General features: G+C 41.5%; 1 protein-coding gene across 1 annotated transcript in view; it reads right to left on the bottom strand.

Annotated features, from left to right (window-relative positions):
• LOC5567640 overlaps window positions 1-25,859 on the bottom strand; it is a 58,430-nt gene that overhangs the window by 3,583 nt on the left and 28,988 nt on the right. The window contains exons 2-4 of the mRNA XM_001651783.3: window positions 23,343-23,720; window positions 22,772-23,283; window positions 22,069-22,719 (exon numbers count right to left, since the gene is read on the bottom strand). Of these exons, the coding sequence (XP_001651833.3) occupies window positions 22,069-22,719; window positions 22,772-23,283; window positions 23,343-23,720 (1,541 nt within the window). The remainder of the gene's footprint in view (window positions 1-22,068; window positions 22,720-22,771; window positions 23,284-23,342; window positions 23,721-25,859) is intronic.

Below are 25,859 nucleotides of genomic sequence, written 5' to 3'. Positions count from 1 at the left end.
TAAAGTGCACGATGGAGCAGGCACACTTCATCAGGGCGCGTCTTTACCTCCTCTGTACACTGCATGTACACCTTCTCCTTGAGCTTCCCATTCAGGAAAGCGGTCTTGACATCTAGCTGGTGAATATGCATCCCATTCGTCGTAACTAGTGCCAATAGCGTCCGGATAGTAGTGAATCGGGCCACCGATGCGAAAGTCTCCTCATAGTACACGTGTCTCTTTTGCGCGTAGCCCTTAGCTGCCAGCATCGCTGGATGCTGCACACCCGGGAGCAATTTGCTACCCAGGCGGATCTAGTCGAATTCGTTGAGATTGAATATCCTAAGTGGATCGAAGAGGTACCAGCGAGGGTAGTCGAACGCAATTCGGTCAAGTCGGAGAGAAGAAGCGAGGAATAGTTGTAATTATCGGGTAACTCAATCGGGAGCACCACAGAGACTCCCTGATTCAAAACCTCAGGGTCGGCACGCTCACCAATAAAACTCGCGGTCAGGAAGTTCTCGCACTCAGTTTTGTCTACCACAGAAGTTCTTGAAACACTTTATTACCTGGCTAGCTTCACTCCCACTTTCTTAACCCACCGTCGGTCGCCCTAGTGTACTGAGTACACGCACTTTGCGAAAAGCCGAAAAACATGTTGAAATTCGCTTCAAATTGATCCGGGTGTTGGTCTTATTCCAAGATCTACTCTTCTTTTTGCTTGTACAGAAGAAATTTTTCGAAAAAATCAACGATAAGTATTCGAAAACATCGTGTTTTTAAATTAAGTTTTAACGCGTGTACTCAGTTCACCAGTGCGACCGCTCGTGTAACTTTTTTTTTACCGGGCCCGTCACACGAGCGGTCGCATCGTGTACTGAGTACACGCGGAGTATTTTGATTATAAATCAAAAACTGTGCAAGATAGAATATTGATGTCTTCGACAAATATCTTCAGTTCAACGGTACTAATTGGTCAGTGGACAAATGAAACTTTGAAAACATCCTAACCTTTCAGTGGCCATCGGATTGTTCCTCGGGGGAACCGATGAAGTGGACATTTTGCAATGCAACATCTCGAACACGAATATCTCAGGATCTAGATGTTTTAGCAAGATGGTGTCTTCGGCAAAGTTGTTCAGTAGGTCAAGGACTAACATATGATAGGCCGTTTGTTTCGGAATTCTGCCACCAGTTGGCGCTAGTGAGCATGTAATTTTTCAAACACAGATATCTCAAGATCCTGACTACCTAGAAAGATGCGGTCTTCGACAAAGTTGTTCAGTAGGTCATGCACTAACATATTATAGGCCATCTAACTTGAAATTCTGCTATCAGATGGCGCTAGTGAGTATACAATATTTCAATCACGAATATCTCAGGATCCCGATTTTTTAGAAAGATGGTGTTTTCGGCATAGATGTTCAGTAGTTCAAGGACTAATATGTGGTGATCTATTCGATTCGGAATTCTTTCACCAGATGACGCTAGTGAGCATGACATTTTTCGAACACAGATATCTCAGGATCCCGAATACCTAGAAAATTGACGTCTTCAACGAAAGTGTTGAGTATGTAGGTGATAGGTTATGTGATAGGCCACCTAACTTGAAATTCCACTACCAGATGGCGCTAGTGAGCATGCTGTATTCTGATCGCGGCAATCTCAGTATAGCGATATTACAGCAAGTTGGTGTTTTCAGCAAAGCTGTTTAGTAGATCAAGGACTAAACATGTGATGTGCCGTTTGATAAGGAATTCTTCCACAACACGGTGCAAGTGATTATGCATTTTTTCGTTAGCAGATATTTTAGGATCCTGATTAGGAAAATAAAATTATATCAGAAGCAGAGTTGCTTGTTGTCACTATCAACGCTTGAAATTTTCTGATTTGTACAGGCCGACTGCGATACAATTCGGATCAATCTACATCATATCAACATCACGCTGTCTACTCCATCACAAGTGCATTGATGGCGATATACTATGGATATCACTGATGGGTTAAGTTTAGCCTTAAATTAAGCAGTTAAAATGGCCATTTATCAGTACGATATTTTTGACAGTGTTGCAGATAGGTTGATACTATTTATTGGTCACTGAAAAACAGTAAGTGCATGGATAATTACCACGTGATCACTCATTCCGCAGTGATTATGATCTAGAGTGCGATGTCGCATCACTGCTGTTGGTTGTCAAATCAAAGTGATATTGATAGCTCGCAAGTGATAGTGATAGTTTTAGACCATCAGCCATCAGCTGATATGATTGATATTAAGCAACTCTGATCAGAAGGATGATGTCTTTGATGGAGTTGTTCTGTATATTACGAGCCAATGTGTGAGGGGTAAAATATACTAAAAATATCCCACATTCAATTTAAAATGCAGTGGGCTGCTAGATTAAAAAAACAGAGAATATGATTGTACTAGGGATGCACTCAGAGCATTTTGAATTTATTTATAAACATCACAGGCAATGACTATAGATCGTTGCACGCCTGACATAACCTCGAAGCTCCATACAAAAAAATGTCAATAATTCCAGCAGTGGATGTCATCTCCATATAAAAAATCGAAACGATTCCAGCAGTGAATGTCAAAGAGCAGAACAGTTAATTGAGCGCGATGAGAGAGGGGTAGATAAGGGGAATTTTTTGTGCCGTCACTATGCACTGTTGTATCACATTTGAGCTGATACGAACAATATTGTAGTGTGCGTGTCATCCCGTGAGTCGCCATAATAGACCGAGCTATCCGGTGACTTCACTTTCATATTGCTTTGCTCTAACACACACCCATCTTCGTTTTTGTGTAACAGCTTTCTGCCGCCCATTAGATAGGCCTTTTCATGAGACAGGTCCGTGTTTCCATTCGTTTCTATCGGTGTATACACGGGACTGTCATTTCCATACAAGAATGTCAAACACCTTCCGAATCAGTCTCGTGAAAAGGCCTATTGCTCGAACCGCGTTTGACAGTTTTTTGATTCCAGTATTGGCCTTTTCATGTGACAGGTCCGTCTATGCATTTGTTTACATCGGTGGAGGAGATGGAGGACCGGTGCTTGCACGAGGCTGTCATTTTCATAGAAGAACTGTCAAAGAGCTTCCCGATCAGCTGTTTTGGAACGTCATGTGAATAGGCCTATTCAAGCATATCTATGTAAACAACTTCTGTTGATAAACCCTACTTTCTTGACAATCTTGAACTACAAGTAGCCCAGTAAACACAAATTCGTATACAATAACGCATAAGAGTACATAAGTGGAGGCGATATACGTACATGTGTCATAAGGCTGCATGTACGTATATCGCCTCCACCTTTGTACTTTTATAACTCATTATATACGATCGTGTGTTTACTGGGAGTGTAATAAAATACCTAAAAATGAATGAAAGACGAATTCAGTGCTGTACCATTTAATTCCACTAGAGTTTGTATCCTATGACGCGTATTTCAATCTCAATTGTAAGAACTTCTTGAGTGTCGTGTACTCGGAAAGTAATTCTACTTAAAAAACGATGTAAAAAGTGAATGTGAGAACGAATTTTATAAAAATTGTTTATACTGGTACAGGTCGGACTCGATTATCCGGAGTATCGATTTTTTTAACTCTGGATAATCGAATCACTAAGAAAAAAAACTTCGATAAAAGAACTTAAATATTACCTTTTTTCTTTGTTTTATTTATATGATGCGGTGGCGTAGCCAGAATTTATTTCTAGGAACAGTAGGGGAGTTTACAAGAAAATAAAAGTTTTGATCAGCATACACATAAAACCACTTTTTCAAACCCCCTTTTCTTAAATAGGTTCAAAACTGCAACCATTCATATTGTATATTGCAATACCAAATTATCTCAGATTTATGCATAAAAATCAAGGATGGACATCTAGTGATCATGACAAAATCAAAGACCCATCGCGGTTGTTCTTTATCATGCGAGCATAGCAACAACGATAAACCATTAGTCGTCAAGTCCTAACAACAAACTTCGCTCAGCGAAAAATGAATCGCTCGGCATGTGCGCTCACGATCAATTTTTCGCAAACCTAAGTCATAACTTTTGGAGGATTTTTACGCTTTTATTCCGCGATCTGCCTTCTGAAATATCATTTTAGATCCAAAAGTCAATCGGGTATGGTTTGCGTGAAAAATTATGCCGTAAACGCGTTTTGATTCATGGTAATCGCGACTTGTTACAACATCCGACAAACGGTTTGTCCCGCGACAAACAGTGCATCGGATGCTCCATATACCGTTTTGTCTCAAATTCCGAACAGACTCATATTCCGAACACTTGGTTTTTATATGGCGATTTTGTTGAAATGTTTCGCTGAAATTTGTCACCAAATAACAAGGAAATGGCGGTCAATTGCAATTCAATTTTAACGTCTCCAATTCGTGCTGTTCGGAATTTGAGTCAAGGTGTTCGGAATATGAGACAGAATGAACACAGTGTTCGGCATTTGAATCAATATGTTGTTCCATACTTTTACGTAAAAACAGTACTAAAACTAATTAAATCAAGATTATTATCGGTACACCCAACAAATAACAGTTAGACTTTGCGAAGAAATTAAAATTTACACAAATATCAGTCAATTTATTCCAATCAGATGCATTTGAAGTCACTGTTGGCCTTAAGTGTTCGGAATATGAATCAAAACGGTATCCTAAGCAAGCGCGCGTCTTGAGCACTTCAAATCATGCTTCTGCAAGAGCGACGGCCCTCTTAGACCATTCAAATACTATGTTGTTAGTCGCTAGAGGTGATTTTTTTTTCATCCTTGATAAAAATTGAAAAACAAGAACATCAAAAAACAAGTTCCGGATAATCGAGTCTAAAATTCCGGATAATCGAATCCCGGATAATTGAGTCTCCGGATAATCGAGTTTTGACCTGTACAGCTGATATAGAAAGGAAAATAAATATAATTCCTAACCAAACACAGTTCAGCCGATATTTCATAGGGTTTTTGTAACAGAAGCCAGGAAGCAGTTGAATTATATTTGTTTCAAGAAATATCCAACCCAGTTTGTAAAGAGAGCAGAAGACGCCATTTTTCTAAATACAGTTAAACCTCCATGAGTCGATGTTCCATAGCTCGATACTTGAAACAGAAACAAAAATCATGGTTATTATGATGCTCCCTTCAATCAGCTTTCCAAAGAATATCTGTTCCATGACTCGATATTGATGATCTCTTATATATCGACTGGAAGTTTGACTGTAGTTTAGATTCTGAAGTATTTACTTATGGAATTTTCATGCTGAATTGCGCCGTTTGATGGGTTAATTTCGAATCAAACGGATTATTACAACATACTTTAGCCTTGGACAGAATAAACAAATTTGTTGAAGACGTCATTTTCATGATTATGCAATCATGATCCTAGATATTTGGGTTGAAAATATAGCATACTCAGTAGCACCTTCTAGTGGAAGAATTCCAAACCAAATGAGGCCCATAACATGTTTGTACTTGATTTACTGAACCATTTAGCTGAAAACTTCATCTTTCGATGTGACCGGGATCCTCAGATATTAGCAATCATAAATCTGCATGCTCACTAGCTCCACCTGTTGGATGAATTTTAAAACATGAGGTCCTTCGCATTTAGGCTTTCATCTAATGAACAACTTTGCCGAAGATGTTATGTCTTATTAATGAGAATATCTCAGGATATTTTTTTAGGAATCAGGATCCAGATATCTGCGTTCGAAAAATTGCATGATCACTAGAACCGTTTTTTGGAAGAATTCCGAATCAAACGGCACATCATATGTTTAGTCCTTGATTGACTAAACAGTTTTGCCGAAGACACCATCTTGCTATAATATGAGATAGCTGCGATCAATATACAGCATGCTTATTACCACCATTTGGTGGTGGCCTCTCACATGCTAAACCTTGACCTACTCAACACTTTTTTTCAAAGACGTCAACTTTCTAGGTATTCGGGTCCTGGGATATCTGTGTTTGAAATATGTCATGCTCACTAGCACCATCTGGTGAAAGAATTCCGAATCGAATAGATCACCACATATTAGTCCTTGAGCTACTGAACAACTATGCCGAAAACACCATCTTTCTAAAAAATCGGAATCATGAGATATTCGTGATTGAAATATTGTATACGCACTAGCGCCATCTGATGGCAGAATTTCAAGTTAGATGGCCTATAATATGTTAGTCCATAACCTACTAAACAACTTTGTCGAAGACCGCATCTTTCTAGGTAGTCAGGATCCTGAGATATCTATGTTTGAAAAATTACATGCTCACTAGCGCCAACTGGTGGCAGAATTCCGAAACAAGCGGCCTATCACATGTTAGTCCTTGACCTACTGAACAACTTTGCCGAAGACACCATCTTGCTAAAATATCTAGATCCTGAGATATTTGTGTTCGAGATGTTGCATTGCAAAATGTCCACTTCATCGGTTCCCCCGAGGAACAATCCGATGGCTACTGGAAGGTCAGGATGCTTTCAAAGTTTCATTTGTCCACTGACCAATTGGTATCGTTGAACTGAAGGTATTTGCCGAAGACATCAATACTGTATCTTTACTAGCTTTAGATTGACAATCAAAATTGCTCCGCGTGTACTCAATACACGATGCGACCGCTCGTGTAACTTTTTTTTGAGCGACTGACGGAAGGTTAATCTAATCTAACCTTAGCGGGCCCCTTCTTCTTCTCCACCACTTTACTGCTACCGGACCTCTGCAACGATGGCTTCTGTGACGTAGATCGGTGCAGAGCTCTACCTCGACGACGATGTCTTCTGGGGTGGCTTGGGGATGGGCCTTGTAGATCCACTACGTGTCCTGGTCCTGCCGATATGGTAACGGATCGGCCTTCGGCGGATTCGTTGCCGGAATGCTGCCCAGATGGACACCGGGACACCGCAGGGACGGTCTACAAACGGTATTTAAAACCGGCGGGGTTCTGCATGGAATAATATACCGTCAGGTTTCGTCACAGTGGACTATTTCCAAGATTACCTGCAGTCCACTTCGCCTTCACTTCTTCCACGCCTTAAACTCTCTTTTTTCTCTCTAACCTTTTCAATCCTTCACTTTTTATTATAGCCTTAAACTGCTGACTGTTTCAGTCGACGAACTCTGGGCAATTGAAAGATTTAAGGAGTCGTCGACTGTCTTGCGGTCCCTGACCTCGTTGCTCGGTCATTGCCCTCTTCATGAACTCAACAACCCCATTACTCCACCCCTCAAGGCTACCCAGAAGATGGTAACCAAGCCCTCTGGTGGTGGGCTTTATTACTGCGGTGGGTAGGTGGCTGCGTAGAGTAGTCTAGGGTGGTGGAGTATAACTAAGGCTGCTCGGGAGTTTAAACGGTAGAAACATAACGCTTTTCCTGACATTTCACATTTTAAATTCTACGAAACACTAAACACGAATTTCCCGGTGACACTCACGACATAAAATAACCAACACTTACATAGTATTTGGGAGGAACGAATACAATGGCTGATGGATCTGTGAGGTTAAGGCATGTGTACAAGACTCGCTTGGTTGTCAAGGGATGTTTGCAAAGACCGGGCATCGATTTTGAGAATTTCTACGTTCTAGCCGTGAGGTGTTCAACTATTCGGTACCTGATGGCGATGGCAACCAAGCACAATTTGAAGATTGATGGAGATGGACACCGCAACTGCTTTTCTACAAGGCACAAGGGCAGATTACATAGAAAAGTCCAAGGAATTCACCGTAGATCCGACGAAGGTCTGCAGACTGAAGAAGGTCATGTATAGGGTGAAGCAATCCAGCCGGGTATGGAACCCTATGATGTGGTTCTACGAAAATTTGGTCTGAAACGGTCGAAAGTAGATGCGTGCCTTTAATTCAAGATCGAAGGCGACAAAATGACGTTCTTGACTGTGTACGCGGACGATTGTTTGCTGTTCAGCAACCACAAGAAGCTGAAGACGCCCTTGAAGAAGTTCTTGTGTGAACGATTTCGTATGAAGGACCTCTGCGATACGAAGTACTGCTTGGGCCTACGGATTAGAAGGGATACAGTTAAAGGTGAGTTGTATCTCGACCAGGAGTATTGCTATGCAGTGGCTACACAGTTTGAACTCGGTCTGAGGCTGAGAAAGTCTAAAACAAAACAAGATGAAGACTACCTGAACGATGCACCTTGCAAGGAAGCCATCGGAAGTTTGATGTACCTTTCCCAGAGCACTGAGAGGTGGTCAAACGAATCTTCCGACATCTACGAGGCACCGCTGGCAATTGTTTGTGCTACCGGAGGAGTGAAAATCGAGAAATAATCGGCTAAACAGATCTGAAGCGCCTTGGTGAGGAAACGTTGACACCAGGGAGTCCACGACAGGCTACGTATTCTTGTTGCAAGGTGCCATTTCCTGGAACGTAAAGCGTCGTTGCGTTATCGACGTGCGAGGCAACGTTGAGGACCAATCAAGAGGCGTTGTGGTGACACGGTATGCTGGAGCAGATTTTCGGCAAGCAGAAGATGGATATCCTGTGCGACAAATAATCTGCGATATGCGTTGTTAAGAACGGAAATCCATCCATGCATAGGTGACATGGCGGATGAAGATTATACCAGTCGTCGACCATCACACCAAAGAGTTTCGGAAACGGTGCCTTCAACCGCTGAACCGATTTACAGTTGCTGATCAGCACTACTTCCATTTTATGATGAGCCTCAATGCACATTGACTGCAGTCATCCAAGTCTTGATGTTGTCGGTGGGTAAGCTTCTTCATATTTTCTGCAGTGTGGTTATTGGAGTTGAGGTTAAACGGAACTTTATTAAACAACGACCTTAACTGTTCGAATTCACTTTTACTTTTTGCATTTGGCGCGTGATGCGCAATGATGCTGCTGTTGCTAAAGACCTACAACAGAGAGGCGCAACATAAAGATGTCACCTTAAAGAGGTGCAGAGTGGCATGCTCGTTGTCTATATCAACAGTGGTAAGTTATCGCAAAGACGACGTCATCTGCAAGGATGTTGCAATTCATGTTGACCCCATTCGTTAGTTTCACTGTCAACACTACATCATATGTACATCATATTCGACAGCGTTGAATTATGTATCCCTGTGGAATGCCCGCCGTGAATTTGGCATCTATCCCAAATTCACGATCAGCTCTGAAAGCAACATTCAAAAGCTTGAGGTAGATATCCGGGAAAGGCATTCTGTTTAGGACTGCGGCGATAGCCTCCGAAAGTAACGATTATCTCTTCTGTTTCATTCAAATTGCATTTTAGGCAAAGTATTATTTTTGGAATCCAATTTACAGGAATTTACCAAGGATATAGCAAGTATCCTGGCGGTTATACTGTTGGTAGTACACCGATCTTGCTTTCAAAACGTGTATTTTCGCTTTCAAGCCGGCTGCACGAAGGGTGGTGAATCTTCCACTTCGCCAGTTCCTAGCCTCCAGTTTTATTAGAATTGTTGCGTAACACGCTGTTGTTAACGCTTCTGTTAACTCGGATGCATCCATGTTCGCTTTCTACTTGAAGCGCCTCAACGAAAAGGTCTTTGTCAAAGTTCTTCGTCTTTCACTCTCGTTCTTCATTCCTCGTCAACCATGCTGTGCGGCTTCCCTGGCTGATGCTTTAATGCATGGATCGCCTGATGATCGCTACCAGTGTATTCTTCCAGTTCATATTGTTCATCAGCAATCGGCAGGATAAGGTTCTTCGACCTGTTTCATCTACCGAGGAACGACATTCAAACCGACAATCTCACCTTGATCTCACCAGCCAGTTTTTGGCTGCCTGGCTTGGTAATCCAATCGACGCTATTTGCGTGCACTCTTACGCTTTTGTCAATAGTATTGACTTCAGAAATACTTCCATATTTCTTTGCGACGTACACCTCTAGAAGATTTCTGTTGTGATCTTGTTCAGATCTCTGTGCCTTACTACTACCTCCTGCACGGTGATCCAATTACCGTTATTGTCAAATAAAATATACCTTCCAAACGGCAGTCGGCAGTTGATTGCTGACGTTGTTCTGCACCTCTGGGCCGAATTTGAAAAAAATCTTTAGTCAGAATTTTGAGTTACGCCCTTTTGAAGTTTATTTGATAGAAATCACACAAAATATGCCACTTTAACGTGTTTAAACAAGAAGATTATAATAAAATTTTGTTTTTATTTTTATATGGTTTTAGATATTGAAAAAAAAAACATTTTTCTAAAACTTTTCTCGACCGACATTTGAAAAGGGCCAATGCTATGTTTAATAAGCCAATACACAAAAAATGATATCTATCAAATTGACGCCTGGTAGTGATTTTCGGAAATTGTCCAAAGCATTCCAATTTGTATAAAAAATTCTTGGACAGGATATTTAGATACGCCCTTTTGAAATGTATGGAAAGAATATGGTGGATTCTGCTCCATCTATAATCAACGGTTAGCTAGGTACATACATAATCATTACACTTTTGCTGTTATTCTAATTTCATTCAATTTAGCAAGTTGCATGGAAAAAATAATGTAACGCAGAATTTTCCAAGTTGAGACCCCCTTTCCCCCACGTAACAGCTTTTGTATGGAAAATGTATGAACCGTAACGCTACCGAACCCCCTCGTTACTTAATATTTGAACGATTCCAAATTTACACGTACACATATTGTCTATACTGACATTGAAAAAGGACCAAAGTATAATGGAAATATACACATTTCAATATAGCTGAACAAAGCTGTATCAAAGTTGACCGAAACACTCGAACATCACTTATCTGTACCTATATTATACGTCTGTATTCTATTCCATTCTATTTAATTCTTTTCTATTATAATCTGTTCTATTCTATTCAATTATAGGGTGATGTGCTAGTATCCATCGTATTAAGCATTGATCAGTGAGAACTGCAATTTTCCCAGTATTGCAGTGAATGATGCTGATACAAACCGATGCCAAACAATTCATTCTCAAAACGGCTTTAGCATTGTACAATAACATTTTGATAAATCTTGATCTCTTTTTGGAAATAATGCAAAGAAAATGCATCTTACCGTATTCTCAATCCGTCGTATCGTTTTCAACTCCGTCGCAATCAGTTTCCAGATTCGTCTCACAACTTACGGCTCACTGTGTGTATTGAATGGTTAAAACACAACATATCAACGCTATAATAAAATGTTTTACTAGAATATATAGATCTACGGGCATCTCCCTCCATTCCTTCAGCATGATGGAATAAACTAATTTCCTTTAAAATTAATTGTTCGTCATCAAAATTCAGCTCAAACATATCTCGCGAAACATTACTAAAGGACCTATCTAACATTGAGAGGCTCTCTTTGTTTACTTTCTCTTTCATTAATAACTGAGTGACATTAACCGTATCTGTTGTGTTTTTTGTATGAAACGCTAGTCAAGGAAATTGACTTTCGATCTATAGTGAAAAACTTCCCAAAATCTTTAGTATTCCACTGTTATAATGGAAAGAGAATGAGAGAGGAGAGAATCTCTCATTTGTACATAGGTCCTTTAGTAATGTTCCGCGAGATATGAACACAATTCCTTTTGACCGTACAATTATAGCATTTGCTCACAGTACAGCGAAAACAACACAATCAAAGGAACCGTGTTTTTACGTCGAGCGTCGCGCACACATTGATACGCACAAGCTTTTTTTCTCAGTACGACGGATAGAACTTTGTTTACATTCTCACTTATACGCGGCGGTTGAGGAAATTTCGTAAAATTTGATAATTTATTGAAGTTTTACGGCGTGTGATTGGAATGAAATCCTTCAGTGAAGAAGTACGCAGGTTTTCCATAGTGAAAATAAATGCCCGGCGAAGTAAGTCACCCACAGGGGCGGGAAGAAACTTGTGTTGGAAAGTGGTGTGGCTCAGTCGATCGCTAAGCATTTCACTCAAATCGTGTTCGACCATGCGATTTCGATGAAAAAGTGCAAAGTGGATAATTGAACTGAAATTATTTACCGAAATACAGTAGTTTTATTGCATTTTTGGTGTATAAGTGAACAAACCATAACAGCTTTCACAAAATAACACTTGGATAATGAATCTATGTTGCAGGTAAGTTTGAATATCCGCCGTAATGGAACATTTAAAGTTTGATACGACGAATAGTAGCGCTTACGACGAAGTAGAACGAAACCCTACTCTACTTAAATTTATTCTACTCTGATCCACCCTTCTTGTTCTTATACATATTTTTACAAATAGACACTGTATTAGTTAACAACTGCGCGCAAAAGATTTGAATGATACACTTTCGATATTTGTACGGCTTTTTAGCGCTCCCAGCTCTGTTAAAAATTTCTGTGCACAGATTCTGACTCCTAATGAAGATTTGAATTATTATTTCACAGTAAGTCCAAATAAGGGTTTCAAATTATATATATTATAGTTTTTATGTATTTTAAGGAACTGAAGCATTTTGTATTAAATGCTTTTCATTTGAGCTGGATCCTTGTTTTGAAGGTAATTTGAAAAAGTTTGTCGAGAGCTGGGAAGAGCAGAGTCTGACAAAATCTTCGGAATATCATATCACCAAGTTTCATGTAAAAGGCTCCTGCAATGCGACTGGTCGAGGACTAGGCTGACATAATGAGCTGGCGTCGGAGTCTGTGCATAGTGCTGTATCACAGACCTATCAGCGCTATAAAGTCGAACAAATATCGAAAGTGTACCGTTCAATTCTTTTGCGCGCAGTTACAACATTGGCATTTGTAAAAATATGTATAAGAACAAGTACGGTGGATCAGAATAGAATAAATTTAAGTAGAGTAGAATTGAATAGAATGGAACAGACTAGAATAGAAAAGGATTAAATAGAATTGAATAGAATATAGAATTATGTAGATACAGATATGTTTCGTTCGAATTTTGCGATCAACTTTGATGTTCAGCTATATTGATGTGTATATATTTCTATTATACTTTGGTCATTTTCTAATGTCAATCCAGACAATATGTGTACGGGTAAATTTTATGCAACTTGCTAAATTTAATGAAATAAGAACAACCGCAAAGATGTAATGATTATGTATGCAACTAACCGTTGATTATAGATGAAACGGAATTCACCATGCAATATTCTTTCCATACATCTCAAAAAGGCGTATCTGCATATCCTGTCCAAGAATTATTCATTCATATTTGAATGCTTTGGACAATTTCCTAAAATCATTATCAGGCGTTAGACTGTTAGATATAATTCGTCCCATTGATGCTACAACTAGATAACTCGAAATTTGAAATTTTTGACTTCAATATGCCAAAACATTTTTCTTAATTAGATCTGTAAAATACCTACAGCTCATAAGCGTGTGATTCAAAATACACAAGTTAAAGTTTATTTTTGAACCATATCCTCTGCGATTAACCGTCACCTTGTAAAACGGTCTTATTTTCAAAGTTGCACATCCCAAAATTTTGATTTTCGAGTTATCTAGTTGTAGCATTAAGGGGACGAATTGTTCGTGTACTGGTTGATAAGTAATAACTAAACATTGCATTGGCCCTTTTCAAATGTCGGTCTAGATTTTTTTTAGGAAAATGTGTTTTTCAATATCTAAAACCAGATAAAAAATCAAAACTACTTATTTTTGTATAATCTCTTTGTATATGTTCAATCCAAGCAATTTACATTGATCGCAGTAACCACTGTCTGCGACCAGGGAAGAAAATTTTTCATTCGAAGTGTAAATGTCAAATAGAATAAACGTATTTGTACTTAGCTCTAACAAGCTCTAGTTATTTTCCGGAAGCATCTGGAAAAGTACTTCCGCTGATTTGGAAGTACCTGGAAGAACACTTCAGCTGGCGACGAGGATTATTCTGGATTTTCAAGAGCTCCAGAATTGAACCCGAGGAAGGATGGCGACGAACGAAGAACTCCAAGCGGCGATTGTGCAGATGACCCAGCTACTCCAACGGTTGGCCGTTCCTCAAGCAACCAACCCAGAGCAAGTATTGGAGTCCCTGTCAACCAATATCAGTGAGTTCTGTTTCGATCCGGAGAACGGCACCACTTTCGACAAATGGTTTGCCCGTTACTCGGATCTGTTCGAAAGCGATGCACGAAGCCTGGACGACGCAGTCAAAGTTCGGCTCCTACTCCGGAAGTTGGACACGTCCTCGCATTGTCGCTACGTCAACTATATCCTTCCGACGCTACCGAAGGACGTCACGTTTGCCGATACCATCAAGACGCTCAAGAAAATCTTCGGCAGGCAGACCTCCGTTTTCCACAAGCGCTACCAGTGCTTGCAGCTGGTGAAATCCGAGTCGGAAGACATCATCAGCTACGGTGGCAAAATCAACAGGGCGTGTGAAGAGTTCGAGTTTCAAGACTTGAAGATTGACCAGTTCAAGTGCTTGATGTTCGTCTGCGGTCTCAAGGCTCCACGCTACGCAGACATTCGAGCAAGGCTTCTTTCCCGCATCGAAGGTGAGACGGCACAAGCGCCGGTAACACTCCAAACGCTGATCGACGAATTCCAGCGAATCGTCAACCTCAAGTCGGACACCACGATGATCGAACATCAATCAACAGGGTGTCTACTCATTTACTGAAATGAAATTCCCTGAGATTTCCAGGTTTTTCCAGATTTAAAAAAAATCCAAATTCTGGAAATTCTTCAAAAACATAAATGATTGATGAATAGTTCATTTTACATGACTAAAAATAAATAATTTTTTGGTGTGTTTCATAGTTTTTAAGTGTTTCAAAGCACTTAAACAAAAAAATACTCAAATTTACATAGACCATAAAGGCACAGACAAACAGATGTAACACTTAGAACAAATAGCGATCAAAATCATAGTCGAGAGAGCATGTACGCCCAATGCTAAAATCTGTGTATTTGGCCGGTGGACAAACAGATGGCGGTAGTGTGTAAACGTCAAACACGAACAAAAACGATACGAGCGCTGCCGGTGGTGGATTGACCACCTACAACATATTTGAATCGTCCGTTAAAAAGGTGATCAATGGACAACGGTGTGAGTGTGACGTCTGTTTGTCTGTGATAAAAGTATTTTTCATTTTAATAAACAAAAAATAACATTAGAAAAAAAAAGAATTAAAAATTTTGTGATTTTTATTTGATTTCCACAAAATATAATTATTCTTTTCAAATGATCTGAAAGTGCCTTCAATCATCATAATCAGATGAAGGAAATGGACTATTCGAACATAAGGGGAAAAACCTTTCCCTTAAAATGGGATTCTAAATCATAGACATTAGCGATACATCCAATTTCTTTAGAGGGCATTTTGTATTTTATTTATTTATTTTTTTTTTTCAAGATAATATCGGGCCTGGATAGTCTTAGAAATAAGAATTTTAGATACCTCTCGCATGAAAAAAAAAACAAATAGAGATGAGACGATTATGAATATAAAAAAAACACCATGAACCTCGTCATGAAATTTTTGTTCCTCATTTGAACAGACATTTCTCTAAGGATAATTCTAAGACTTGTCGGAGTCCTTTGACATTACGACAAGTATTAATGCTCGATTTACCGTGGATTTCTTTCACATATTACTCCAACAAACTCTTCAGTTTATTTGGTGATTTTTCAAGAACTTTATAAGACATTCTTTCAAGGATTTAGTTTTTGATACCTTCAAGAAATTTCTGTATTTTTTTAATTTTCCAAATAAATTAAAAAAAAAACTACTAGTCGTTCTTCTAGAGATGTCTCCACTCCAGGAAAATGTCATGGATTTAGAAATAAATTTACTCGGGGATACGACTGTGATGATTATGTTGTAGGTTATGGCCTTCAGTCTATTATGCTCAAAAACGGATTTTAAGTTTTCATCCGACGTTTCAGGCACATCAAATGTGTCCGAAACGTCGGATGAAAACTTAAAATCCGTTTTTGAGCACAATAGACTGAAGGCCAAACCTACAACGAAAGAAATTTAGAGAAAAATCCGCGTGGAATTTCTAAGTGTGAGTTCTAATATGCCTTGATGAATTCCTATGAGGATCTCTGAAATAAGTTCTGCATTCTTGATGACATACTTCTTAGCTAAAAAGCTTAGCTGAAAAAACCCCGTATCTCTGAATATTGTACAAGAAATTAGAAAAGACTCCCTAATACATAATAGAAATATAAGTATGAAAGAAAAACCTGTTAGAATAGCTATCTTATGGGGAACCTTGAATGAAGTTTTGAAGAATCCAAGGAGTTTGGAAATATTGTTTGAAAAATTGTTAGATAAAAGTTTGAACCACCGCAATAACATTTTGACGAAATGCTGGAGATATTCTGAGAGAAATTTCTGGAGAAACTTAATGAGGTATTCCAGGTCGAATTTTTTGAGGAATTCTTGGAAAAGTTCATAAGAGATTTCATCGGAGTCAGGCCTGAGGAAATTTTCGGAGCAATTTCTGAAAGTAATCGTGGATGATTTTTTATAGAATCCATGTGAAAAATGAAAAAAAAAAACGACGTAAGAATTTTTGTAGGAATTCTTACAAAAGTATCGAAACTATGGAATGAACGTTTGTGCAAAGAAGGAATATGTGGTGAATCTCCTATAACTAACAACTGGAAAAATCGGTGAATGAATCAGTGGAAAAACATTTGGAGGAAATCCTATGCTGTGAAAATTACTGGAGGTAATGATGTTGCTCTACAATTTTCTTAACAAAATTTGTGCAGGAATTTATTTAAGGCTCAAGAATCCATCATTCAATCATTAGCAATCATCAAGAATGAAAAACCAGTTTTTTCGCTCAAATTCAATTCAACATTCATGAAAATCTATCATCCCATTACAGATAGTAAGCATAGTGCAATGATAGATTATCTTGAACATTTCTTAAACTTTGAGCAAAAAAACTGGGTTTGAAAATTTGCAAAACGATGATGGTTATTTTCCTCTTAAGCATCCCTTGAAATAAAGCTGGCAGCATCCTTAGAGAAATAATGGTTTTCCAGAAAGAATTACTAGAATATCTGAAGCATTACTTGAAATTTTTTTCAGAAGTTGTAGAATAATCGAAAAACATTTTTGTAAATAAACTTGGAATATTTTCCACCAAGTTCCATATGCTCATGAACGACACCCAACTGTAAATGGGAACTGTACTTGTCTTTATCAACTTTCCAATCATAAATTTATGTTTTATGTTGGATAAATAAAAATCGTTAATAAAAAATAAGGATTTAATATTTGTAGCAGCGTCTTGATGATTTTATGATTGAAAAGATTTTCTGACACGAAAAGGACATATTCTACCTTGTATTACAGATGCAAAATAATTTCCCTGATTATAGCCAAAATTCCCTGAGAATTCCAGGTTTTTTCCAGGTTGAATAAAATTCCCTGATAATTCCAGGTTTTCCAGGTTTTTCCAGGTAGTAGACACCCTGATCAAGTTCGAAAAACTCGGTCCGCAGCGTCTCCGAGAAGAAAACCGGCCATCATCAACGTCCATCGAAACCGGAAAGCAAGTCCGTCCCACGAACTCCCTGCTGGCAGTGCGGACAAATGCACTATGTCCGCGACTGTCCATTCGCCGACCATCTCTGCAAGGTATGTAACCGCACCGGCCACAAGGAAGGCTACAGTACCTGCATCAAAAAGTCTTCAAGCGACTCTTCAACTCAACCCGGAAAGAAGAAGATCAAGACCGGTTCCAGATCTCAAGCCAAAGGAATCTTCGTGAAGCACATCGCAAACAGCATTCCAAAGCGTAAGTACGTGACCATCACCATCAACGACGTCGCTATTTCGCTGCAATTGGATTCCGCAAGCGATATTACCGTGGTTTCCAAGACAACATGGCAACAACTGGGACGACCGAAGCTGGCTCCGTCATCGATCGAAGCATCCAACGCATCCGGTGGACCGCTCGCCCTCATCGGCGAATTCCATTGTGAAGTCACCCTCAACGGTATGGTCAAGCGTGGCAAATGTTTCGTCACCTCATCACCGGACCTCAACGTGTTGGGAATTGATTGGATCGACGCGTTCAACCTGTGGTCGATTCCATTCGACACTCTCTGCAGTCAAGTTGCAGCCGAAACTCGACCATGCCTCGACGAAGTAACAGCACAGCTTCAAGCCAACCATCCAGCGGTTTCTGACAACTCGCTGGGACACTGCACCAAAACCAAGGTAAAGCTTTTTCTCAAACCTAACGCCAAACCCGTTTTCTGTCCGAAGCGCCCGGTTCCGTTCAACACCATTTCGCTGGTGGACGCCGAGCTGACACGTATCCAATCGCTGGGAATCATCACGCCGATCGATTTCTCGGAGTGGGCCGCTCCGATCGTTGCAGTTCGCAAGCCGAATGGTAAGGTTCGCATCTGTGCGGATTATTCTACTGGACTCAACGAAGCGCTGGAGGCCAACCACTATCCTCTGCCTACACCGGAGCAGATCTTCGCACAGCTCAACGGGAGTGCCGTGTTCAGCATCATCGATCTCTCCGATGCGTACCTGCAGGTGGAAGTAGATGAAGAATCGAAGAAACTTCTCACCATCGCCACGCACCGGGGTCTTTTCCAGTTCAATCGCCTCGCCCCAGGGGTGAAGTCGGCGCCAGGAGCATTCCAACGGCTCGTCGACACGATGATTGCTGACATTCCTGGTGTTCGATCGTTCCTCGACGACGCAATCGTTTTTGGAGCAACCTGGGAAGCACACAAGGCGTCTCTGGACAAGCTACTTCAGCGTCTAGAGGAATATGGGTTCCACGTCAAGCTGGAAAAGTGCCACTTTTTCCAAACCGAAATCGGCTACTTAGGGCACATCGTCGATCAAAATGGCATCCGCCCCGATCCGGCGAAGCTCCAAGCCATCGCCTCCATTCCGGCACCAACCAACGTGTCTGAATTGCGATCATTCCTGGGAGCCGTTAACTTTTACGGCCGATTCGTTCGCAACATCCACGAGCTTCGACATCCCCTTGACAAGCTTCTCAAGAAGGATTCGAAGTGGCAGTGGAACTCCGATTGCCAGCGGTCATTCGAGCAGTTCAAGCAAGTCCTGCAGTCCGAATTGTTGCTGACTCATTACGACCCGAAGCTACCAATCATCGTTGCGGCGGACGCATCCAGTACGGGTATCGGTGCAGTCATCTTCCACAAATTCCCCAACGGGTCTCTCAAGGCTATCCAGCACGCGTCAAGATCCCTCACTCCGGCGGAGCAGGCCTACGGACAGCCGGAAAAGGAAGCACTTGCGCTCATCTACGGGGTAACGAAGTTTCACAAGTACCTCCTGGGACGCCGGTTCACTCTCCAGACGGACCACAAGCCGCTCCTATCAATCTTTGGTTCGAAGAAGGGAATTCCATTGCATACCGCAAATCGTCTTCAACGGTGGGCGTTGATGCTGCTCAACTATGATTTTGAAATCCAGCACGTGTCCACAAACGACTTTGGTTGCGCCGACATGCTGTCCAGACTGATCGACCGTTCCAAGCAGCCAGAGGAAGATTACGTCGTCGCAGCGATTTCCCTAGAAGAAGACATGGTGAGCATTATTCGTGACACTATCAAGCAAGTACCAATTTCATTCGCAGCGATCCAATCTGCCACGAAGGCAGATAAAGCACTACAAGCGGTGCTCAAATTCATCCGTGAGGGTTGGCCAAACGAAGCACGGTCAATCACAAACCCAGACGTTCGTCCTTACTTCACCAGGCAGGACTCCCTCACCCATGTCGACGGGTGTATTTTGTTCCACGACAGAGTTGTCGTTCCGAGCAAATTCCGACGGCAAATCCTGAAGCAATTCCATCGCGGACATCCAGGCATAGTTCGCATGAAATCTATTGCACGAAGTTTCGTCTACTGGCCGGGAATCGATAACGACATCGAGGATTTCGTCCGGCACTGCGTCCCCTGCTGTACTGCTGGAAAAACACCGGTCAAGACAACGCTCGAATCATGGCCCATGCCGGACAAGCCGTGGTCACGCATCCATATCGACTACGCTGGACCTGTGGATGGCGTGTTTTACCTGGTGGTAGTCGACCCGTACACCAAATGGCCTGAAGTGTACGCAACGAAAACCACAACGACCAAAACAACGATGAAGCTGCTCACAAACAGCTTCGCAACTTTCGGTATACCAGAAACTATCGTCTCGGATAATGGAACACAGTTTACCAGTCACGAGTTCCAGTCGTTCTGCGAGCAGCAAGGTATTCACCACATCCGCACTGCACCATACCACCCACAGTCAAACGGGTTAGCAGAACGGTTCGTGGACACCCTGAAGCGCACCCTACGAAAAATTCGGTCGGGAGGAGAAACACTGGAGGAAGCATTGCAAACGTTTCTGCAAGTGTATCGCACAACACCAACGGCTGACCTCGGTGGAAAGTCTCCAGCGGAGGTGATGTTTGGACGGCCGATCCGCACAATTTCGTCCATGATACTTCCACCAAGTTATTCCACTGCAGCAGCTCAGTCGAAGGCAGAGAGTCAAAACCAACGATTCAACAAAAAGCACGGAGCAGTTTCAAGGCAGTTCGCTCCCGGTGATTCCGTGTATGCTCAAGTCCATCAAGGTAACTCTTGGCAGTGGCATGCCGCCACGGTTATCGAGCGTATCGGGAGAGTGAACTACAACGTGTTCCTGGAGGATCGTCAGCGGCTAATACGTTCGCACACCAACCAGTTGAAGCAACGTGCGGCCGAGTCTGTTCCAGATCGTGACGCAAACCAAGGTCCAAGCCCACTGTCGGTATTCTTCGACGGTTTTGGCCTAGACGTTCCATCTGCAGCCGTTCAAGCAACAGCAACGAATCATGATCCTTCCATCCCTCAAAACGAGAACGACCTGAGCCTTCAAGCGGAGGAAACCGACGAGTCGCAGTACTACACCGAAGGCAGCGATGAAGAAGGTGAAGGCAATCCGCCGCAGTTGGATCCAGCACCAGTACCAAGTACGCCTCTGGCAAGGGAACGACGACAGATCCGTTTGCCAGCTAGGTTCGAACCCTACTGGATGACTTAAGGGGGGAGATGTTCAATCCAAGCAATCTACATTGATCGCAGTAACCACTGTCTGCGACCAGGGAAGAAAATTTTTCATTCCAAGTGTAAATGTCAAATAGAATAAACGTATTTGTACTTAGCTCTAACAAGCTCTAGTTATTTTCCGGAAGCATCTGGAAAAGTACTTCCGCTGATTTGGAAGTACCTGGAAGAACACTTCAGTATACACAAGTAAAAATGGCATATTTTATGTGATTTCTATTATATAAACTTCAAAAGGGCGTAACTCAAAATTCTGACTAAGGATTTTTTTTCAGAATCGGCAAAGAGGTGCAGAACAACGTCAGGAATCAACTGCTGACTGCCGTTTGAATGGTATATTTTATTTAATAATAACAGTAATAGGAGCACCGTGCCCTGAGATACGGCTCTACCACATGTCTCGTTGCTCAGGGACTTCGCGACGAGCTCCCGATAGGCTGAACTATTGACGGAACTTCTTGAATTCATCAGATGCATATCTTCTTTTCATGTGCGCCTAGTTCCCACCACGTTTTACCCAGTTATTTTTGCTTCGGGTATTTGCTCTAACTTTGCAAATATCAGAATCTTCGTAAATCTCTACGTGGCTGACATTCAACGACCTATTAACCTTCCAGTCGTCGCGCAGTTTGACACCGTCAGCACCACCACGCTGCTGTTGTGAACGAAAAGCGAGGTTTTTTCAACAGTATTGTACAAAATACAACAGCGCGACGACTGAAGTGTTAAACAGTCAGTAGCGTTATTTTTTTCAATTTCTAACTGGGCTCATAACCTTTCGATTCTGTTTGATTATCGATCTAAAACGTGAGTAATTCGCGACTACGAAGCTGCTGATGTTTTCTTCGGTTTTCTGTGAGAAAAACAAGGAGAGGAACATTTTTTGCTTTTTTTTCACGCACACTATGACATTTCCTTACGAGGTTTTCCGTTGGTGCGAGTGCTTTGTGGAATCTCTTTTTGCTTCGTAGTCGCGAATTGTTTCCTCTACTCTGGAAATGAATTCACAGTACAGGTGCATACATGCATGGCCATTTCCTCAAACTTAACGCTAAAAACTTACCAAAATGTTCAAGCAGATGGCAAAAATAACCGGCATTACGCACGAGTGCATGTTCTCCAGTGCGATTACGCTCAGGAACCAACAGATGGAGAAGATCGGCTGGAAGAACAGCCCAAACTTGATCGCTCGCTTGAACTCGGTAAAGTCCTGAATGTCGGACGCCAAACTGGGCGTCGAAAGTTCCGCCAGCGACAGCTGTCCCAGGTCGATCCTGGTATCGTAGCACTCGAGGGACTTCTTGAACCCGCTCACGCTGAACCCGTGCCCGATGCCCGTGGTCTGCTGCGGCAGTGTGACGGCGGATTGGCGATTCTCTATCGATTGGTTGGCGTACTCTTGGCAGCATTTCTCCTTCAGTTCCAACTGGGGATAGCTATTGCTACGATTGGCCAGGTGTGCCCCCACCGAAGGAAGTCTCGGAAACATTATGTCGTTGCATTTGGAGGTGGTTTCTATGATGCTCTCGATGCTTTCACACAGGATCGCCGTTTGCTTGCTGGAGATTCTCTTCAAACTGATCGTCCCCAATACCGTGGTCAGAATGATGAGGAACGAGATCGGAATCATGAAGCTCACGATCATGCCCTTCTGGATGGACATCCAGCAGTAGTGGTGAACCTCGAAAGTGTCGATCGACGAGGCGTACGAGAACTGAAAAACTAGAATATTAGATCATGCATAGAAATGGAACAGATGAACTCACCAGAACGTAGACCGCCGGAACTCCATAGCCCATCAGATAGTTGTACTTCAGTTTGGGTCCACACTCGTTCACGATCAGGTCGTAGATCACGTAGATGTAGATGAAGCACCAAATGCTCGTACACAGGTGCAGATAGTGTAGCACGATAGCGATCAGTTCGCACTTAACCGGATTGCGAGTGGCCTGCACTCCAAGCACGAAGGAGAAATTGGACGCCGCCAAGGTCAATAGCAGGTTCAAACAGATCGGGTAGAAGGTGTTGAAGTGCCTGGGGCGACGATTCCGCAGGAATAAAATTATTGCCGTCAGTATTTGGGGCGCCAAAGCGAACACGGCCCCTATCACAATTACGTTTCCGCCCAGGTCCTTTCGGAGCGTCCCGTTCGTACCGTAGTAGATGTACATGATGTTGTCGATGAAGTCGTGACCCTTCATGTCGTTGTTCAAGCTGTCGAACGAACCGTCGTCGTCGATCCGTGCTTGGGGACTCTTTCGGAGGGATTTCCCAGAATCTGTGGATTGAAATGCCTCGTAAAAATGACAGATTTATCAGGTCCTGAACTATACTCACAAACTTTGATAACATTCTCCTCCCCTGGAAAGCGATTGCGCTTCATGGTACTCTTGTTGAGGAACGTTGCATAGATATGGTCCGGGTCAGGATAAATATCCGGTGGTCGAGTGACTTCCGTTTCCTGCGAAGAAGCACTTGTGCCAGTGCTGATTTCTTCCGGTTGGTCCATGGCTAGCGGAAGTGGAGGAACTCGGTAGCCCAATCCTGCGACACCGTCTTCGTACTCTCGGTTGTACGCCTTTCGCGACGGTTCCGAATCGTAATCGTAGAAAATGGGCTCCATGATGTCCGCTGCTGGGCGGGTGTAGTTGATGAAGTCGTTGATGTACCGGGCCTCGTAGTTCGGGAACTTTAGGCGCGCTGCAGCGACTTTTGCTGGAAAGAGATAAGAAATATGCTCGTGAGAAACTTAAGGCTTCATATTAAAGTTCCAAACAAGTTCCGAAGAGCATCTTGAGCAGGTTTTAAGCTTAATAAGGGTCACAACGAAACCGGTAAGAAGTTTTTAAAAAAGTTAACTTTGAGACACTTCCCAAGTAACCACAAGCATTATAACATTGCACGTATTCTACTGCATATCAACAACATCGATGTAACATTGCTTTTATTCGACATATTTCAAGAGTTGTCAAGCAATAAAGCATTAACTCTACATTACAAATGTATCAATGCACTAATATCACATTATAAATTGCACTGCTGCACTAATGTTACTTTATAAATTGCTTCATTGCTTTATCGTCGTTTTTGCATTAGTGCAACTGTAAAAGAGCCCTTTTCCACTTTTAAACTACTTTAATGGTAGGCTTACGGCAATGCAGCTGCATTATATATGCAATGATATAATGCTCCATGGTTACTTGGGTTATGCAGCTGGTAAGTTCATGGAAGTTCTAATAGATTCATTCATATTATGACTTAAATAGTGCATCTATGGGAGGTATTTTTCGAATTACCTTCTATTTGTTATGTTCGAAATATTAGTCCCTTTTCGCCAAAAGGTATTCCTTATCACTGTCTAATGACAGTGTTACCAATATGGTAGATCTGAATATGTATGGTTATGAAAAGATTCAATAAATCGGGATAAGCCATCTGTTCTTGCTGTACTTTCAACGTGTCAACATCCCGTATAAACTAGCTACTCCAGATCACGGTTAAGTCTGCAGTAAGGCCCAAGTAACATTGCTTATATAAAGCAGCTGCACTGCCGTAAGCCTACCATTAAAGTAGTTTAAAAGTGGAAAAAGGCCCTGATATAGTCGAACTAATGCAACAATGTTTATAAAGCAACTAAACAATTCATAAAGTAATATTAGTGCATTGATACATTTGTAATGTAGTGATAATGCTCTTTTGCTTGACAGCTCTTGTTATTTGTCGAATAAAAGCAATGTTGAATCAGTATTGTTGATATGCAGTAGAATACGTGTTACTTGGGGCCCCTCTTTGAAGGACACAATAGTGGCGACGAGGAGAAATCCAAGTAGAAATAAAAAGAGCGAATCAGGTGTTATAGGAGTGGGCTGCTTATCAACGCTGATAGTGTGATTACGGTTCAGCCAAGCAGCACTGATAGTGTGATTACAGAAAGCATAGTGGCGTAGTGATTTCTTTTTCAGTAAATACCGCGAGCAATATCTAGAGCAATTGCGAAAAATAAGATTGTGTAAAACCACATACAAGAATACAGTTAAACCTCCATGAGTCGATGTTCCATTACTCGATATCGACTCATGGAACCATATTGAAAATCATATTTCATGGTTACTAAGATGGTCCCCTCAAACGGCCTTCCATAGCATTGTCGGTCCATTACGCGATATTTCCATGAGTCGATGGTCCCTTCAATATCGACTCATGGAGGGTTGACTGTATAATATTTCATTGGCCGTCGCTTTGAGACGCCATTTTGATATTATTTTTCTAAAAATTTTGTAACCGATGGTTTCATGATTTTGGTTTGTGACTCCATCACCAATGTAATAATATAACTCCTATATATATATATATATATATATATATATATATATACTCACAATATATATATATATATATATATATATATATATATATATATATATATATATATATATATATAAACACATTGAACGAAAGTGATCTGGTATACCATGGATATCTTGCTTCATGGACAAATCCAATGCTATAGAGGAACAGTCGAAGTCTAGGTAGTTTACACGATTGGTGTTAACCGAAGATGGGCTGACCTCCAGCGTCATGTACCAGTAGTACACACTCATGAAACGAGTTTGAGGGTTATGTTCAAGCAGCTTTTCGAAGTTTTCAATAACCAATGGATTGAAAATCTCACAACGGATAAGGAACCTGAGTGTTAACTCCGCGAAACGCCATTTCTTTCCATTTTGTTCCAAAGGACATGAATCCGTCAAACTGCCCGGAGCTGCGACCGGTGAAGCAGTACTGGGCAATACGCTCCCAATCGCAAAACGCAACATACTGTTAGCCATCTATACTTTGGTAGCGCAACTAGTC

This window comes from Aedes aegypti, chromosome 3 (assembly GCF_002204515.2).
Source record: "Aedes aegypti strain LVP_AGWG chromosome 3, AaegL5.0 Primary Assembly, whole genome shotgun sequence".
In the NCBI taxonomy this organism is placed as follows: Eukaryota; Metazoa; Arthropoda; class Insecta; order Diptera; family Culicidae; genus Aedes; species Aedes aegypti.
This window is presented reverse-complemented; position numbering and strand designations above follow the sequence as displayed.